Genomic DNA, 19,598 nt, shown 5'->3' on the forward strand with positions numbered 1-19,598 from the left:
CTGATATTGAGAGGGCCTAGAACACCGTGTCACTGGAGCCAAAGTCATGGCTTTAATCCCCAGCAACTGAGGGAAGGGGAAACGTGACTTCCAGGGTTAAAATCTAGGCTCTGCCACTTGCTGGCTATGACCACGGCTGAGTCATTTAACCATTCTGCTGTTCATCAGCTAAGGCTGCCTGATGGTGCAGAGTGAGGAATTCCCAGTCAAAAAGTCCCGAGTTCAAATCCTGATTCAGATACCTAGCTAGGTATGCGATCCTGGGTAAGATATTTAACTTCTTTCAAGGCTTAGTTTCCTTACCTATAAAATAGGAGTAACAATAGTACCCTTTTCACAGAGTGTTGTTAAGGTCAGAGTTAATAAATACAAAGCATAGCCCTCTGTGTCAGCTGTTATTCACCTTCATCTCTGTTCCTTCAAATGTGAAATAAGAAGAATAACAGATACTCCAAACCTCATGGGGTTGTTCTGAGGAAAGCATTTTGTATAGCTTAATACACTCAAGAAATTGAAGTGATTATTTGCTTCCCAATTCGAGTTAATCATCTAAACTCATCATTGTGTGTTGGTCTCTGGAAGGGAGAGGGAATAGATAATTCTATAAAGCTAGCCTAATTATAAGCATTTATTTAGCACCTGTTGTGTACCCAGTGCAGTGGATAGAATACTGGGTCTGTAGTCAGAAAGACCTGAGTTCAAATCCAGCCTCAGATACTCCCTAGCTGTGTGACCCTGGCAAGTCACTTAACCTTGTGTGCCTCAGTTTCCTCATCTGTAAAATGATCTACAGAAAGAAATGGTAAACCACTCCAGTATCTTTGCCAAGAAAAGACCAAACAAGGTCACAGAGTTGGACAAAACTAAACAAAAATGACAATCACCCCAGTTGTGGTAGATAGAACACTGGGCCTGAAGTCAGGAAGACCCAAGTTCAAATCCAATCTTAGACGCTTCCTAGCTGTGTGACCCTGCATAAGTGACTTCACCTTTGTCTGTGCCTAGCAACACATCGTGGACCACCAGAGCCTCTGAAGAACTGAAGCTAAGGACCATCCCCATGCCAATACAGAGACTTATGGCTTGTGAATGGGCTACCAGATACTCCAAAGAAATTAGGAAGGAGGAGAGGTGGCAAGGATATGATCAAGGGAATGTAGAATTGAAAAAGAAGGATTGGAGTCAGGAGGACCTGAGTTCAAATCCGGTCTCAGACACTTGACACTTCTAGCTGTGTGACCCTGGGCAAGTCACTTAGCCCCAATTGTCTCACCAAAAAGAAAAAGAAGGGTTGGTCACATGAGAAATAACTGGAGGATAGCCCCTGGGGGGTTGTTTGTCTGGTTTTTGGTATCTGAACTTGGAGCAGAGCCCTGTGTGCGTGTGTGTGTGTGTGTGTGTGTGTGTGTATAAAATCCAAATTCAGCACTCTTTCCAACTGTGTCATTCTATAAATTGGGAGTCAAAGGACCAGAACAGTCAAGACCAGTCAGAGGGTTTGAATCTTCTCTCTGATATGTGTGTTTTTGTTGTTTGTTTGTTGTTATTGTTCAGTCATTTCAATTGTGTCTGACTTCAAGACCCCATTTTAAGGGTTTTTGGGGGCAAAGATACTGAAGAGGTTTTGCCATTTCCTTCTCCAGTTCATTTTTCAGATGAGGAAACTGAGGCAAACAAGGTCAAGTGACTTGCCTAGTACATTTACAGCTAGTAAATATCTGAGGCTGGATTTTAACTCAGAAAAATAAGTCTTCCTGACTCTAGACCCAGTGCTCTATCCAGTGTACCACCTAGCTAGAGAGAGAGAGAGAGAGAGAGAGAGAGAGAGAGAGAGAGAGAGAGAGAGATGATACGTGAGTGGAGAGAGAAAGGTAGATAGATGATACGTGGGTGGGTGGTTGGATGGATGGATAGATAGATAGATAGACAGACAGACAGACAGACAGACAGACAGACAGACAGACAGACAGACAGACAGACAGACAGATAGATAGATAGATAGATAGATAGATAGATAGATAGATAGATAGATAGATAGATGGATAGATAGATAGATAAATAATCACAGAGACAAAGAGAGGAGAGAGAGATCAGACTAAATGACCACCAAAATCCCTTGTAGCTGTGACACCTTAGGCTATTGTGGATTTAAAAAATATATATTCCATGACTTTTCTAAATTTAGTAGTCCTGGCCCCAGATAGGACCATGCACAGTTTGAAGGGGGAAAGGCTCCACCTCATGCATTTAGGAGTTATACATAATTTGCTTATCAACACTAATGTCACATAAGAATAAGGACTAGCACCAGTGAAATAATCTAACTTCTGACCCTGCTTGTGAAAAAGCTGATTGACAAATTCAGCAGGAAGAGCCCCAGGGTACAGAGATGACAACCAATGTGGCCCCCTTGAGTTCTCCCCCCAACGCCCACCAGCTTGGCGGCCCAGGAGGATGCAGAGGAGAGAAAGACCAGGCTTGTCTGCCTCCCTCCACACTGTGGGGCCAAGGGCGGTTCCTTAAGGGCTCAGCCATAAAGGGCTTTGTATCGAGCCAAGGATACAGCCCAGGTTGACTTACTTATCAGCATCACCTAACCCTAAGGAGACACGATCCCCATGTAGACCAGGCAGGAGGAAGGCAGAAAGAGAAACAATCAGGCTTGTCTTCCCTCCAGCTTCATTCTCGGAGGGGAGGGGAGGGGAGACCAGAGGAAGGGAGGGAGCTAGGTAATGATTTGTCATTTGGAAGGCCTCAGGCCGGCGTTTTCTCCTGACTAGACCTTGGCTGTGATTGACACCAGGCTCTTGTGGGCTCAGCCTGGACTCTTGACAGGCGATCATGAAACTTCACGAAACCATAATGGACATGGATATGCCGGATTATAGCATGTCCCTGGACTCTTCCTACACCATGTTGGAGTTTGAGAACCTGCGGGTGCTACCTACAAACTCAGGTGAGTGACCGCCTGAGTTCTTCCCTGATTCTGCTCTAAGTAATCCCCTCTTGTGCACGATAGCAATACTTGGGGAGGTGAATTTGGGTTTTTCATTGGTCCAGCTACTTGAGTAGCCCGTGAGTCTCTCCAAGAGAAGAATCTTGACTGGGATGTGTGTGTGTGTGTGTGTGCATATATATATTATTTACTTATTTTACTCATTAAGTAGAAAAATAGAAACCTTCCTTTGGTAAAAGACTTTCTAACTTTTCATCAGCTCCGGACTTACATTCAGAAGATATGGGTTCAAAACTCCACTTCTGCTGCTTACCGTCCAACGACTGTGGAAGTCTCTTAACATTTCTGGGTCTCGATTTTCTCATCTTTAATATGGGGGAGGTTGAATAAGATCATTTCTATTCCCTCTCAACTCTAAAATCCATGACCCTAAAGGGTTATATCACCTGAACCTCCATTTCCTCATTTGTAAAACGGTGATAAAAATATCTATATTCTCTGATTCACAGAGTTGTGGGGAGAGAACTTTTTAGACTTTAAAGCGTGATAGAAGTAGGTTTTATAATCATGTTTTTTGAAAGCTTAATTCACAATGATTCTTTTTGCAATACTGATCACGGAGCGGGCAGAAATTTCTGGTGAGAGAAAAAAGAAAAGAATCATAAAAAATGTTGTTTGAGTGATTTTATTTTATAAATGACCTCCTCCCATTACTAGCCATGAGAGTTTTTCTTGTGTGCCTTTTATGGGAGCAAAAATAATGATGTATTTGTTATTTGCAAAATTAGGGAATGGAGGCTAGAACCAAGCCCCATCAAGTCTCAGAAAAGACAGGTTGAGCTGAGGCACTGACCAAATGAAATTTTCATTTTCTGCCAGTCAGAAAACTATGACTTTCTTTCCTTCTTTCTTTCTTTCTTTCTTTCTTTCTTTCTTTCTTTCTTTCTTTCTTTCTTTCTTTCTTTCTTTCTTTCTTCCTTCCTTCCTTTCTTTCTCTCTTCATTTCTTTCTTTCTTTCTTTCTTTCTTCCTTCCTTCCTTTCTTTCTCTCTTCATTTCTTTCTTTTTCTCCCTTTCTTCTTCTCCTCCTCCATCATCATCATCTTCTTCTTCATCTTCTTCTTCTTCTCCTCCTCCTCCTCTTCGTCCTCCTCCTTCTTCATCATCTTCTCCTTCTTCTTCTTGTTTATTTGATGGGAAAGATGTGTCCCCAGAAAACCCAGTGGGAGGTTCTAGTTCAAATCATACACCAAGGTTATGTGGCATTAAGCAAGTCACTTACTTCCCTTTCTGGGTCTCATTTTTCTCATGTGTACAATGGGGTAGGGGTGGGTGAGGGAGGATTGAAGGAACTATTCTCCAAGGTCTCAGATATTCTATGATTTTAAGTCTATTTATTTTCCCAAATACAAAATGTGGTTGTTACCAAATGCCTATCTTTCTGCCTTCTGGGCTCTGCTTCTTATGGGTTACTATGACATTTGGAGAAGAGGGGAGTTGTTTTGACTAAGTGAACAGAGTATACCTAAAGTCTCCAGTTCAACAGAACATTTGATTCCTGTTTTCTCCTGGGGGGAGGGGTATTGGGGGAGGGAATTAAGGGGGAGGGGCCTGAAATTGACAGGATCTCAATTCTAAAGGCAAATGCAATCTAGGTCAATGTTGACCTATTTGTCCTGTTGTTAATGAGTAACTTGGCTCTCCCAGAAGCTAGCTGTTTTGAAATGTGTTTGTCTTGGGCTAGCATCCTTCTGCAAAAGTTGGGGGGAGAAGTTATTTTAAAAAATTAAACCCAATCTGTTTGTGAAATGTAGTCTCCCTCCATAGAAGCTGTGAGCGGTGTGTGAAGACAGTGGAGAGCACCCCAAGCAGCACGCCTTTCACAGTGGGGCTACACTGGCTTGTGGAGGGCAGTGGACAAGGCTTAGGGGTTCAGGGTTGGGAGGGGAAGTTATTAGACTGTTTACAACTGTTATAGAAGGAAGAAAAGGCTTCACCTTGTGCCCCAGGGATTCGGTTTTTAGACATCATCACCATTCTCAGCAAACACATCTCGAGCCTACTATGTGAGGCACTGGACACCTCTGAAAAGAATGGGAAGATTTAGAGCTAAAAATGAGCATACGCATATATATACACATGTGTATAGGCATGTGCTGTATTTATAGAAGTGAGTATGTATGTGTATATATATATATATATAAACACAGTAATCAGTTCTATGTGTATATATGTGTGTCTATATACTGTATACACACGTATACATATATACTGAACATAATTTATAATCCATTAAATTGGGGGCTTCTTGAGGGCAGGAACTATTGTATTCACAGGGCTAATCAAGGCACCTGAAACATAGTAGGCATTAGATATGAGTATATATGTCTGCATATATAATGTATATATATACAAATATGTGCATATATAATTTAGCTTAAAGCCTTAATTGTATATATAGGTCCAGAATAGGAATTTGACTTGTCCAAGGTCCAATAGGTAGATTTTGGTTTGCTAGTCTTGGTTCTAGAACTGTGATTTCACTGCTTCAAAAAACTCCCAGGGTAGAAACTCCTTCCACAAATACAAATGGGTAAGCCCATCCATCACTTACTATAGAGAGCTTCCTGTGGCAGTGACAATGAAATGATTTGCCCAGTATGTCCTGGAGCCAGGACTTGACTCTGGATCATATCACAAAATTACAGAAACTTAGAATCAGAAGGGACCTTGGAGGTCATCTCGTCCAACCTATGCTTGAGCAAAAATTCTTCTTATCATAGTCTTTTTGGAGACTGGAACTCCCTATCTCCCTCAACGTAGAAATAGAGCAGCCTCTTGGGGACCCAATCCCCTCATGGATCCACATGGGAACTTTGACCTGCTCCATTTCCATCCTGGGCTAGTTCATCCCTACTGAAACAAATGGGGGACCCCCATTCCCAGAGGATCACCATATTACTGCTAGACTTAGTATGGATACCCAAGTGGTGTTAGTCCTACTGAAGCTCAAAGCTCCTCAACTCAAATAATCAGCCTCCCCAGCAGCAGGGATTACCAGTATAATAGGACAAGATATTATCCCTAGCTATAATATTCTCAAGAAATCATCATCCAGCCTCTGTTTGAAGATTTCCAGTGATGGGGAACTCACAATGTCCTTCAGCATTCCGTTCATCTTTAAGACAGTTTGGATTACTAGAAAGTTGTTTTTCACATCAAGCCTAAATCTGCATCTCTTCACCTGCTACCCATCACTCCAAGTCCTTTCCTCTGGGGCCAAAGAGTGATCTAATCCCTCTTTCACATGGCAGCTCTTCAAGCGCTTAAAGACAACTATTATATCCCTACTTGAGTATCCTCTTTAAACATTCTTATTTCCTTCATATGCCATCTTTGGATGGCATATTCTCCAGTCTCTACAATTCTGCAAGGAACCAAAGTCACAGAATCATGGACCTAGGGCTGGCAGAGACCTCAGAAGACGTCCAGTCCAACCTGTACCTAAGAAAGAATCACTACTCTTCAACATCTCTAGCAAGTGATTGACCAACTAGTCTCTGCTTGAACACCTGAAATGGTGCTGAAACCGCTTGGTTTGGATTCAAATCCAAGTCTCCTGACTCCAAAGCCAGTGTTCCTTCCACTACCTCATAATAAATTGAGGAGGTGGAACTGAGGCACCATAAAGTAAAAGCTTAATATCAAATGAATATTATAAATAATCTGTGTTCCTCAAGGACTGAGAAGGGGGCTGTTAGATGGCTTCATGACAATATTGACTCTGACTGACAGGTAGAATTTAGCTAAAGGTAAAGGAAACAGAGTAGATTCCAAGCCAGAGGAAGCAGGAAACAGAACTCAGAGACAGGGAAGGAACATTGTTGAGTAGAGTGATCTGGGGAATACTTTACTCAGGAAGTGGGATTATAGTTGAGCTTTGAAGGATAGATAGTATTTGACTAGGTGGAGAAGATGGAAGAGGGAAATATAAGAACAGCACGAATGAAAGCACAACAATAGGGGGTCTCTACCTACCCTCAGATTGAATAAATGATTGAAAAAGCACTTAAGTGCTTTTAAGTGCTAACTTAAGTGTTAAGTGCTTACTATGTGTTAAGCTTAGGAGGACACAGAAAAATGGAGACAATCTCTGTTCTCAAGGATCTGACATGGAAATTAGGAGAGATGCAGACCAGAAATCCTAAGAGTTAGTCCATCAGTTGGACAGATGGCAAGTGCCACACGGTCCTCAGGTCACAATGATAGACTCAGAATGACAGGGCTAAAAAGGACCTGAGAGAGGATGGCCTATGCAGCCCAATTGCCTCATTTTAAAGATGTGAAAATAGAAGCCCACAGCAAGGGACTTGACTTTTCCAAGGTTACAAAGGTAATTAGAGGCCAAAATGAGATTCAGACTCAGCTCTCTGAACTTCCAATCTAGTGAATGCTGAGATTTTTCTACCAAAATGCTGGCCTGCTCCTGCCTACCATACCCTCTGACAGTGGCCTTCCTAGTTCCTGGACCTACTTTGTGACTTCGGTCAACATGGTTTAGTGGGAAGACCATTAGACCTGAAGTCAGAGGCTTCAAATATTTATGGAATGGAATTGGGTTAGAAATCTGTCTGTTATTTGATACCTGTGTGACAATGGGCACATCACTTCATCTCTGTAGACCTTGGTTTTCTCTTCTGTCAAGAGTTGTACTAGATAATGTCTGCCTCTTTCCATTCTTGTTCTGTGATAGCATAATTGTGGTGTCCTAAACTAGGAATCAGTCCATGGGATCAGTTTATCCATCTCCCCCAGGGTATGATCTTGCTCATTAACAAGATCATAGTGGTTGGACTATGTATATTTGTTATACAGGTTTTGTTTTCTTTCCCCCCCCCTTTCAATGGAAAAGGGAGGTGGGAAGGAAAGGTTAATAAATTATTGTTAATTGAAAAAAAAAAAACACTGGATTTGGAGTCAGGCAATCTGGAGATGAATTACCTAGCCATTTGTATGGCTTTAGGCAAGTTATGTAACTCCTCTGTGCTTTAGTTTTCTCCTTTGTAAAATTAGGGGGTTGGTCTCTAAGGTACCTTGCTGCTTGAAATCCTAAATTCTATCTATATCTCCATAGAAGAAAGGGAAAAAAAGTAAATAAAATAAGAGCAAAAAACAGGCATCCTTAGAACAATGAACAACTAGGAACTGGGGAAAATCCAAATGGCTAAGTGATGGATTTTAGCTGTCGCTGCATATGTGGAATCATTTAGACAGACTATGCCTTGGTTGCTTCTCAGTAAAGTGGGGTGAAATACAATTTTCCACCAATCAGTTCACAGTGATTGTATTGCTCCTTTATGCAATCTGAGACTGGGTTTTGTTGTTTTCATTTTTGTTGTCAGTTAGAATCATTCTGGTTTTCCTTCAAATTTCTAGAGGCTGGATACTTGAAGAACTAAGGTGAGTGACCCCATCAGTAAATAAATGTGGACAGAGAGAGGGTCACTTTAGCAGTGACCTGGTTAAGGCAATGAAGAGTCCTCTTCAATGTTCTCATATTTGGGCAACTACAACCCTCTAGGGACAAAGAAACCAAGAAGGGTTGACTCAAAACAGTTGTCATAAAGCCCATGCACTAAAACTATCACTTTATTCCTGACACCAGGGACCCCAAGCCTTCTTGACTTTCACTGAAAGTATTCTTCTTCTTCTTCTTTTTTTTTTTGGAAGGCATTATTCTAACAGGTCTTGTGTTAGAAGCAACAACCACCACCTAATGGAGGTACCATTAGGAGGCAATAGCTTAGAACTGTATTACTGTGCAGTATAATCATTATGGACATTCCTAATGATGAGTCATTAAAAAAATATTAATTTATGTTCAGCGTCTGAGTTCCCTGTTCAATGGAAATTTCAATACTCCAGTCGAGAAGGAAATGAGGTACATTTTAGATAGAATTCCATGCCAAATGATTTAAAAAAAAAAAAAAGGAAGCACTTTAAGAGAGTAAGCTGCTGCTCTCTTGAAAATTCAGTTACGTTGGAAAACTGAGTCCCCAACCCATACCAATATAGTGGATAAACCGTGACTGGACAAATATTACTCCTCCCTCTCTGTGTCTCCTACCTTTAAAATGGGTGAGCCTATAACCCTCCTTCACGGTCACCCCCAGTAATGGCTTTTCAGAACTCCTGGCTGGCACAACCTATAATCCAACTAATTATAAGTAACTTCCAAGCACCCTATAATTACATCATTTGATATTTTAAGTGAGGCCACAGCACTGGTTCTGTTTGCAAACAGAAGTGCTATAAGTGGATAGAGGCAGGGCTATTTTATGGGGATCTGCTGAAAAGTCATGAAGGTCTCCCTTTAGTTGAAGTAAATCTTTGTCCGACATTTAAAAAAAAGAACTTTCCGTGGGTCCTACTGCCAGGGTCTCAGGATTGACTGACATTCCTTAAATCCTCTATGGCCTCCAGCTCCCTCCTTCCCACTCCCCACCCATTGAGAGGTCACCAGCTGAAACAGTACATACAGGGCCAGACATCACCCAGGGGAGATGTAGGGAATGCAACTGAGTGATCAGCTGTTTAGCATTCTCAGGGGCAGATCCCTGGATGATGAGCTGTACTCTGTGCTCCTCATCCAGATGTGCTGGCATCTGGGGGATATAGCCACTTTGTAATTGTCTCTATAGAGGCCAGAACAATGTTTCCTGGGACTTACTGAGTGTCATTATCTTTTCATGGAATGTCAGTCCTGGAAGGGACCTTAGACATCATGTAGTTCAGTGGTGTCACACTCAAGTAGAGATAGGGCCACCAAGTTTTACATAAAGATCTGCCAGCCATATACTGACTTAGAAAGTCTCATATTAACATTATCTATGTCCTGTTATGTTTTTGTTTATTTTGTTAAATTTCCCAATTATATTTTAATCTGATTGAGAAGCACTGGGACCTAATGCCTCTGCTCTAGTCCAAACCTCTTGTTTCACAGAAGAGGAGAAAGAAAAGGAGAGTGACTTGCCCAGGGTAACAAAGATAGTTCAGTCTCCCCAGAGTATGGATTTGAAGTGAGATCTCAACTTGCAAGTTCCCCTTTTGAGGGGATGGGAAAAGGAAGCAGAAAATAGAGGACCTAGGAGTGGCAAGCAGACCAAAGGACCATCTTTGGGGGAAAAGACCCTGCAGGGTAGAGGAAACAACCCTGGATTAGGAGCCAACAAGCTGCATTAGGGTCCAGTATCCCAGTAAGGATGCCCACAAGTCAGCCTCCTTTGGTTGTCTGCACTGTTACCTCATCCTTAAGTCTTTGGCATTTCTTTGTATTCCCAGTGCTTAGCACACTGCCTGGCACATAGTAGGTGTTTCACAAATGTTTATTAGTGACTGACTAATGGGCTGGTATGATAGAACATGGAAGCCAAGCCCACTGCCTGGCTCAAGCCAGGGCTCTTTCTACAATCTCCTTCACCCTTCCACTTGGGTTGTTGAGGAAATGGAGTCAGGACACATGTATTCTGTCGCATTGGAGCTGTATGACCTTAGACAAATGACTTCTTCTCTCTAGCTCCCTTTCCTCCTTTGTAAAAATGAAAGAGTCAGGCTAGATTAAGGAGTCTTAACCAGTGACTCGTGAACTTGTTTTTAAAAACATCATGAGAACTGGATTCCAATATAGTTGGTTTTCTTTGTCGTCCTATGTATTTCATTTTTTTTGTCCTGTGTATCTTTAAAAACATTTTTTGGAGAAGGGGTCCATAGGCTTCACCAGATCACCAACGGGGTCCAGAACATAAAACAGGGTAAGAAACCTAAGAACTGAATGATCTTCAAGGCTCTTTCTGGCTGTGGTATCTAATACAAGCCCTTTATAATTCACAATCAGCTTTCACTTTCATTATCTTGTTTTATCTTTGTTTGCCTTGTATATAGCAGGAGCTCAATAAATGTTTATTGAACTGGATCTTAACAACATCCCTGAGAAGAAGGGAGGGCAGCACTCACTGACTCCATTTTATAGATGAGAGAACTGAGGCTCAGAAAGTGGAGGTGATTAGCCCAGGGTGACATAGTCAGGGTCAGACCCATCCAGGCTACTTCTCAGATGGAATGAGCAGCAGGTCAGTGATCACGACTGGATACCTGGATGTTTAAGCGCCAGGGATCTGCAAGAGAGCAAAGTGAGCTCCCTGAGTTACAAAGGTTGTCTGAGCCTTCTTCCCAAGGAAGAGCCTGGGATTCCACTGGCTTTCAGCTTCTAACTTCCTTTGACAATAAACTTTTAGGAAAAAAAGAAATTTACATGATAATTTTGCTGTATATTTGAAAGAATAGGAAGCCACGTCTAGCACATTTTCAGTTTCGTGGGCAATTGACTTTTTAAAAAAATTGTACCCTATGGTAGAAATGTTCATTTTATTCCATAAGTTAAAAATAAAAAAATAATAAACTTTTAGGATCGTGTGCTTATTCTTGATTGAATCAGGTTCCCCTTTGCACCCTAGGTCCCCCTGCTTTTCCAGCTTAGGTAGTAGGAGGCGGGGAGAAGTAGAGGGGCAAACCTTAAAAAGTATATCTCCCAGGGGCAGCTAGGTGGCACAGTGGATAAAGCACTGGCCCTGGATTCAGGAGGACCTGAGTTCAAATCCCACCTCAAACGTTTGACACTTACTAGCTATGTGACCCTGGGCAAGTCACTTAATGCTCATTGCCCTGCAAAAACAAAACAAAAAACGTATACCTCCTCTCCCCAGTGCTTCCCTTTCAATCTGGCCATGGGACTTCTCAGGATACTTCACAGAAAGGTTGGCTGGACTGTTCCATGGACGGATATTAACATAAGCAATCAACCAGCAATATTTATTAGGACCCTACTATTTACCAGGCACTGTGCTAGGTGCTAACAATAAAAACAACAAAAATGAAATGCTTACATTCTATCCTGTTCACAGGTAAGAAATGCAAAGTAGCAAATAGCTAATATTTATATAGCATTTTAAGATTTGCAAAACACTATGCACATACGCATATATATATGTATATCACATATTTCCTAGATTTGTTTCACAATATGTACATAAATATATATACTTGTGTACATATATGTATTCATATATTTTCTTTCTTTCTTTTCATATATATTTTCATAATATGTATACATATTATCTCATTTGATCCTCACAACAACCCTAGGAGGTAGGGGGGTAGGTGCTGTTATTATCCCCATTTCACAGGAGAGGAATCAAGGCTGGGGGAGGTTAAGAGACCTGCCCAGAATCATGCAGCAATTAAGTATTTGAGGCAGAATTTGAACTCAGGTCTTCCTGATTCCAAATCCAGCACCCACTGGACTACCTAGTTGTTTTTGAGAAGCTTTTGTTATTTTTCCCTACATTTACTTGTCTGAAAAATGAATTTTAGAATATCAAGCTGTTGTCATAAATTCATCTCAAAAACTAAAGTGACACATCCTCTCATCTTTCTCCTGAGATTTTGAGAGGATGGAATGGAATCCTCAAAGTGCTGACAATTAGAATGGTTTTGTGCCTCTGTAGAATTTGCATAAAGAAACTAGATATTTTACATTAAAAAAGAAAAAGTTGGGTAGAGAAAGCAACTGAAGGAGGTAGATGGTAAAGGTTGAAGGACCAGCCCCAGTGATCATGGAATCAGGTCCATTACTACTAAGCTTTGCATTTTACAAAATATTTCCATCACAACAACCTTATGAAGAAGGAAATGAAAGTGTTCTTCCTTTTTCTTTTTTTTTTTAATTTAATTTAATTTGGGGGGGGCGGGCAATGGGGGTTAAGTGACTTGCCCAGGGTCACATAGCTAGTAAGTGTCAAGTGTCTGAGGCCGCATTTGAACTCAGGTCCTCCTGAATCCAGGGCCAGTGCTTTATCCACTGTGCCACCTAGCTGCCCCCTCCCCCATAGAGTACTTTAGATCTGGAGTCAGGAAGACCTGGGTTCAAATCCAGCCTCAAATTCTTACTAGCTATGTGAGCCTGGGCATGTCTGCTAATCTCTGTCTGCCTCAGTCTCTTCATCTGTTCAAATACAGATAATTATAGGTTGTTGTGAGGATAAAATGGGATAGTAATTATAAAGAGCTCTGGAAACCTTAAAGTTCTATATATAAATTCTGGCTATTATTATCATTTAAACTCACAAGTCCCACAATTCAATTCCCTGTACCATGGAAAAAGAACTTTTGGGGATTGTAGTTTGTCAAGGAAATAGGATTTTCATAGAATAGGGAGAAAGGAGAAGAAATGGTAGGGAGAAAGAAAACAGGGGGAAAGGATAGCATCCATGTGACTGTTCAGTTGTTTCCAATTTTTCATGGCCCCATTTGGGGTTTTCTTGGCAAAGATACTGGAGTGGTTTGCCATTTCCTTCTCCAGTTCATTTTACAGTTGAGGAAACTGAGGCAAACAGGGTTAAATGATTTGCCATGGGGCACACAGTTAGTGTCTGAGACCAAATTTGAACTCATATCCTCCCAACTCCAGGTCTGGTATTCTATCTACTGTGCCACCTAGCTGCCCTAAATCACTTCATTCTGGTTTTCTCATCTGTAAACTGAGAGGGTTGAACTTGATGATCACCAAGGGCTTTCCTGGCTCCTGCATTCTGTCGTTGTGTGGAATGAGCTCCAGTTTGGAACCAAATGTGACTGAAGTCCATTTTGAAAGCAGAGGGGAGGAGAGATTCCCTAAAGAGGAACAGGCTGTCAAACTCCCCACCTCATCTAAATGTGCCCCATCTGGTGACCTCACCCAAAATGACTTACTGGATTTTGATCATAGCTGATTGGTCTCAGCTGGCTCTCCAACTTAACTGAGTAAAACATTAAAGAAGTGGTTCTAGGGATATATATTCTATTCCTTAAGGGCTGGCTCCTGACAAAATAATAAAATCAGTATTGAGGAAGCTGTGTGGAGTAATGGAAAACAGACTGATCTTGGAGTAGAGATACCTGGGTTCTATCTAGGCTCTGATGTTAACTGCCTATGTGACCTTAGATAGGTCATTTCTGGAACTTAGTCCCACCCTCTATAAAATGAGGGGGAATTGAACTACCAGTTCTTCCACATCTAATATTTTCTAATTTTAACTCAACTTCCCTTGGATAAAAATATAAGGCAGGGATTTTTATTATTTGCCCCAGCCATAGACCCCTAGAAATAGTCTTGAGCCCCTATACATGCCCTTCCTAGGAATAGGTCTGCTCACATGTATATTAATACCAACATTTTCTAAGGAGAGAAGCTGAGAGGAGAAAAGTTGTTGATTTGATTCAATTTGACAAACTTTTAACAGGCACTCATTTTACCATGCTATGTACTAAGGATATAAACATAAAAAATTATATAGTCCCCACTTTCTAGGAGCTTCTAGTCTATTGAAGGAGGATATGATTGGTACCCAGATAACTATAGTACAGGATAGAATGTAATAGGATGAAAGTAGAAACCCAGACATAACACTCTAGGGAAATATATTTGTATAGCATCTTGAAGGTCATAGAACATTTACAAAGTACTTTACCATCCTTATCTCCTTTGATTCTTGAGTAAATTCTATGAAACAGCAGAGATTATTAGTTCCATTTTGTAGGTGAACAAATAGAAACTCAGAGAGATGAGACTTACTCAGGGTCTTAGAGGAGTCAACAGAGAGGCAGAGTGGAAGGAAAATTGAATGTGTTATCAGGAGACCTGGGTTCTAAATACCAATTCTGGGGGCAGCTAGGTGGCTCAGTGGATAAAGCACTGGCCCTGGATTTAGGAGGACCTGAGTTCAAATCTGGCCTCAGACACTTGACACTTACTAGCTGTGTGACCCTGAGCAAGTCACTTAACCTTCATTGCCCCACAAAAATAAATAAATAAATAGATGATAGATAGATAGATAGATAGATAGATAGATAGATAGATAGATAGATAGATAGATAGATAGATAGATAAATACCAGTTCTCCTGCTTACTACTTTGCCTGACCTTGGATTGGTGCTATGGTATAGTGGAACCAGAAGATGTGGGGTTCAATATAAATTCTGACACTACATGTAGCCTTGGGAAAGTTCTTTCCCCTCCCTGGGTCTCAGTTTCCCTTTCTACAAAATGATGTGGTTGGACAAGATGGTCTCAAAGGTTTCTGTGTGCATAGGTAAGAGAGTGACCGAGGTTTATGGTTGCACTGTTGTATTTTGATTAATCAAGCTATTGCCTTCTATTGAGTAAATGTTGTGACTATTCTTTTTCCTACCTTCTATTGGGTAATGGTTGATTATTCTTTTTCTTGCCTTATCATTAAGTAAATGTTTCATGTTTAAGGGTCAGCAGTGTCACTGTGACTGATTTTGTGTAAATAGGTAGCACATTAATGGGGGCTCAGGCACTACACCAGTGAGAAGTAGAAATTCATTCCACTCTCACCTCCCAACAAGCTTATCTAATAAGTAGCAGAGCCTAGACTCAAACACATATCTTCTAATTCTTAAAGGAACAATGCCCTCAATGAAACAGGCTTGGTTTTTCAGGCTTTACATCTCATATCACAGCATATTTCAAAAAGCTGCCATAACTGGGGAGACCACCTGCCACATGGAAACAAAAGAGCAGCTAAGGGGGCAGCTAGGTGATACAGTGGATAAAGCACTGGCCCTGGATTCAGGAGTACCTGAGTTCGAATCCGGCCTCAGACACTTACTAGCTGTGTGACCCTGGGCAAGTCACTTAACCCCCATTGCCCTTCAAAAAAAAAAAAAAAAGAGCAGCTAAGATCCATTTCATTTGCTCTGGCCTGATGGAAACATACCTATTTCAAAGCCCTTGACCCAATTACCCTAGCAGAAATCCTCTGCTACTCAGAGAGCTTTCAAAAGGGCTGGAACCAGCTGTTGATTAAGGGGGAGGGGGTGGAACTGTGCTTCAAGAGAGCATTTAAAGGGCCATTATCAAAGTAAGTCAGTGTTTTAAAGCACTTCCCCAGGTTTGTAATGACAGCCTACATTTCACAAGCCAAAATAAAATCTGAAACCAAGGTCCCTTTGTCCAGCATCCTCCGAACTCCAGGCCCTTTGGGCTTGGCTAGGAAAACAACATTCTTTGAGCTTAGAGTTTGACTCTCTTCCATGGGCCAAGTGCTGTTTGGCTTTGAATTTCAGGCAGGTTGGAGGAGGGGGTGGCCACAAGGGAGGGAAAAGAAGGGTCTCTCTTGGAAATTTCCTATTAGATTTTGTTTTGAAGCTAAGGTCAGGCAACCTCCACCCCCTTCGCCCCCTCCCCGACCCTGTGGCTTCTGTTTGACAGTGTCTCTTTGAAGGGAGGGAAAGCAATGGGAGCCTGGGGAAGCAGTCTGGGTAAGGCTTTGGATTTTAAATGGGATCCTCTTCTAGGAAAAACAGCTGGCAACAGCTGCATGCAGGTAACCCTCATTTCATGATCTAGTCCAGCAAAACTGGGTCTTGGACAAATCTTGCTTTCCCCTCCACTTGAACGATAAAACTGGTGATGTATTCCCATAGGAAAAATTCTCTAACTTTAGGTGAGAAAAGGGGGCAGCTAGGTGGCGCAGTGGATTGAGCACCAGCCCTGGATTCAGGAGGACCTGAGTTCAAATCCAGCCTCAGACACTTAACAATTACCAGCTGTGTGACCCTAGGCAAGTCACTTAACCCCAATTGCCTCACCAAAAAAAAAAAAAAAGAGATAGAGAGAGAGAAAAGGGTTTAACCAAGGAAAGAGGCCTGGGCTAGGGGTAAGGAGACCTGGGCCTGCCATTTACTAGCTATGAGACCTGGAGTATGTCATTTAACCTCAGTGGGCCTCAGTTTCCTCATGTGTAAAATGAAGATGTACTGGATGGTCCCTCCAGCTCTACGTCTGTGATTCTGTGACCCTGAGTCTCCAATGTCTCCCTCTTTCTTATGGGATCTCTCCACACCGACACCCCACCTAAGGATGAAATGCAAACTCCCTAGCTTGATTTCTGAAGTCCTTTATAATCTGTCTGTAAACCACCTTTTCAGCTTTGCTTCACTTTCCTCCCCTGGATGGATTCTATGTCTCAATCAAATTCATCCTGCCTTTATGCAGGTCATTGCCCAGACCTGGAATTTACTCACGCATAGAAATCTCCTTCCCCAGTGAAAGTGTTTTTCCCTCCTCAGAATTTTTTCTCTCTCCTTTGCCTACATTATCTTCTACTTTGTACCATACTTAATCAGTGTGCGTGTCATTTTCCTTCTAGTACACTGGAATGTAAGCTCCCTGAGGTCAGGGTCTCTTGTTTTTCATCTTTGTCTGCCCGGTTGTGAATCTTATGTCCCCCCATTAGACTGTGAGTTCCTCTAGGGAGGAATCATCTTTGGCCTTTCTTAACACATTAGAGGCACTTCATAAATGCTCATTGGCTGAGTGACTGACCCAGTGTCTATCACAGGGCTTAATATGTTAGAGTCACCTAATAAGTATTTGTTGAGTTTAATTGGTGAAGGAACAGGGAAGGATATTTCTAACAATTATAATTGGACAAACAAGAGTACGCTCGTATGGCTGCTTATTAGATTGTAAATTTTTTGAGGATAGAGACTAGGTTGTAAAATCAAAGATGGGGAGAACCAGAAGCTATTTTAGAATTCATTTGATTTAATCCCTTCATTGGAAACTGAGACTCAGAAAGGAGAAATTACTTGGCTAAGGTCAAAGCAGGGCTGAGATTTCAACCAGGGCTCTCTAATCCTAGGCCACCACAGTTCCTGCTTTGTCCTGCACCAAACACAGAACCTGTGGCAAACAGGCAATATGTATTTATTAGGCACTTACTGCATGCCAGGCACTGTGCTAAACACTGGGGACATAGGCAAGAAGAAAGGCGATCCCTACCCTCCTACAGCCTAGAGACAACACATGAAAGGGAGCCTATGAAAATGAAGTTCCGCATAAGAAAGCAGATGAGTCCAGGTGTCCAAGTTCTGAGAGTGAGAAGCTCAGCTAGGAAGGGGATGGAGTATAGCCAGCTTGGGTTCATCTTCCAAATGGAGGCCACTGGGAGGAGGCATAAAGGACCGAATCTGTGATTTCCACCATGGAGGGAACTCCTGATGAGGAAACTTTTATCCCTGAGTTAGATCAGTGGCACCAGTCTTAGAAAGTTACCTGGATGGCAAGGAATTGGAAATTGAGGGGTTGTCCATCATTTGGGGAATGGCTGAACAAGTTGTGGTATATGAATGTAATGGAATTCTATTGTGCTGTAAGAAACAATGAGGTGAAGGAGTTCAGAGAAACCTGGAAGGACTTACATGAACTGATGATGAGTGAGATGAGCAGAACCAGAAGAACATTATACACAGTATCATCAACATTATCTGTTGATCAACTATGCGTGATAGACTGGATTCTTCTCACCAATACAATGGTACAAGAAAGTTCCAGGGGACTCATGATGGAAAAAACTCTCCAAATCCAAAAGAAAAAAAAAGAACTGGAATATGGATGCTGATTGAACCATACTATTTCTTTTGCTTTTGATGCTGTTGTTTTTCTATTTTGAGGTTTTTCCTTATAGCTCTGATTCTTCTCTTATAGCATGACTGATGCAGAAATATGTTTAGTGTTGTTATGTATGTGTATGCATACATATATATAACCTATATTGGATTGCCTGCTGTCTAGGGAAGTAGGGAGGGAGAAAAATTTGAAATTGGAAATCTTATATAAACAAATGCTGAAAACTATCTCTACATATAACTGGAAAATAATAAAATACTTTTATTTAAAAAAAAAAAAGAAAGTTACCTGGAGAACTGGGAAGTTAAGGAACTTGCCCATGGCCACATAGGCAGTATGTCAGATGGACAAGTTGAACCCCATCATTGACTCGGAGTCCAGCTCTCTATTCACTAGCCTTTGGCAGCCTCTTTGCCTTGTGCAAGTAAGCTGGGATGTCTACTATCCCAGGACTGTTTCATTGATAGGGAACTTGCAGATCAAGACTCCCTTGACCAGTGCAAATTAGCAATGATCCCTGAGCAACTTAGTCTTAGAAACTTGCCTAGAACACCAAAAGATAAAATGACTTATCTAGGGCAACACAGTCAATCAGCAGGACTCAAACTCGGGTCTTCCTTACTCTGAGGTCAGTTTCTTATCCACTATGGCCCACTGTACAGAGTAATTGTTTGATAAATAAGGGTTCATTTCATTGAATTGTTAAAGCAGCAGAGACTGAAGTGCCCTTTTCTTGGGTAGCACCTTAGAGATCATCCAGGCCAATGGCCTCTCTGCCATCGCCTTTACCAAATGTTGGACCAAGTCTCTCGAGTTCCCGGCAGTTTGGGAGAGGTGCACAGGCAATTTTGGAGCTAAAATTAAAGCTGTGAATTTTGGCTTGTCCCCATTTTTGTGGGGGAAGAAAAGTGAGTTTTTGTGGCACAATTTGGTTGGCAGGTTTCTTAGAACCACAAGAGCTGGGCTGTTTTTCCTGAATGGACACTGCTCTGTGCTTTATTGGCACAGAATCCTCCAGGCCAACAGAGGGTCTGCCCAAGGCGACACCCAGACAACGGGTCAGATCAGTCCACTGGGACAGTCAGTCAGTGGAACAAGCGAGAAACTGAAC

At 41.7% G+C, this 19,598-nt stretch overlaps 1 protein-coding gene across 1 annotated transcript in view; it reads left to right on the forward strand.

Annotated features, from left to right (window-relative positions):
- The first annotated feature begins 2,787 nt into the window (after positions 1 to 2,787).
- LOC122742716 (hepatocyte nuclear factor 4-beta-like) overlaps positions 2,788 to 19,598 on the forward strand; it is a 75,662-nt gene continuing 58,851 nt past the window's right edge. Inside the window, exon 1 of the mRNA XM_043987157.1 lies at positions 2,788 to 2,956. Within this exon, the coding sequence (XP_043843092.1) occupies positions 2,842 to 2,956 (115 nt within the window). The 5' untranslated portion in view covers positions 2,788 to 2,841. The remainder of the gene's footprint in view (positions 2,957 to 19,598) is intronic.

This window comes from Dromiciops gliroides, chromosome 2 (genome assembly GCF_019393635.1).
Source record: "Dromiciops gliroides isolate mDroGli1 chromosome 2, mDroGli1.pri, whole genome shotgun sequence".
Classification (NCBI taxonomy): Eukaryota; Metazoa; Chordata; class Mammalia; order Microbiotheria; family Microbiotheriidae; genus Dromiciops; species Dromiciops gliroides.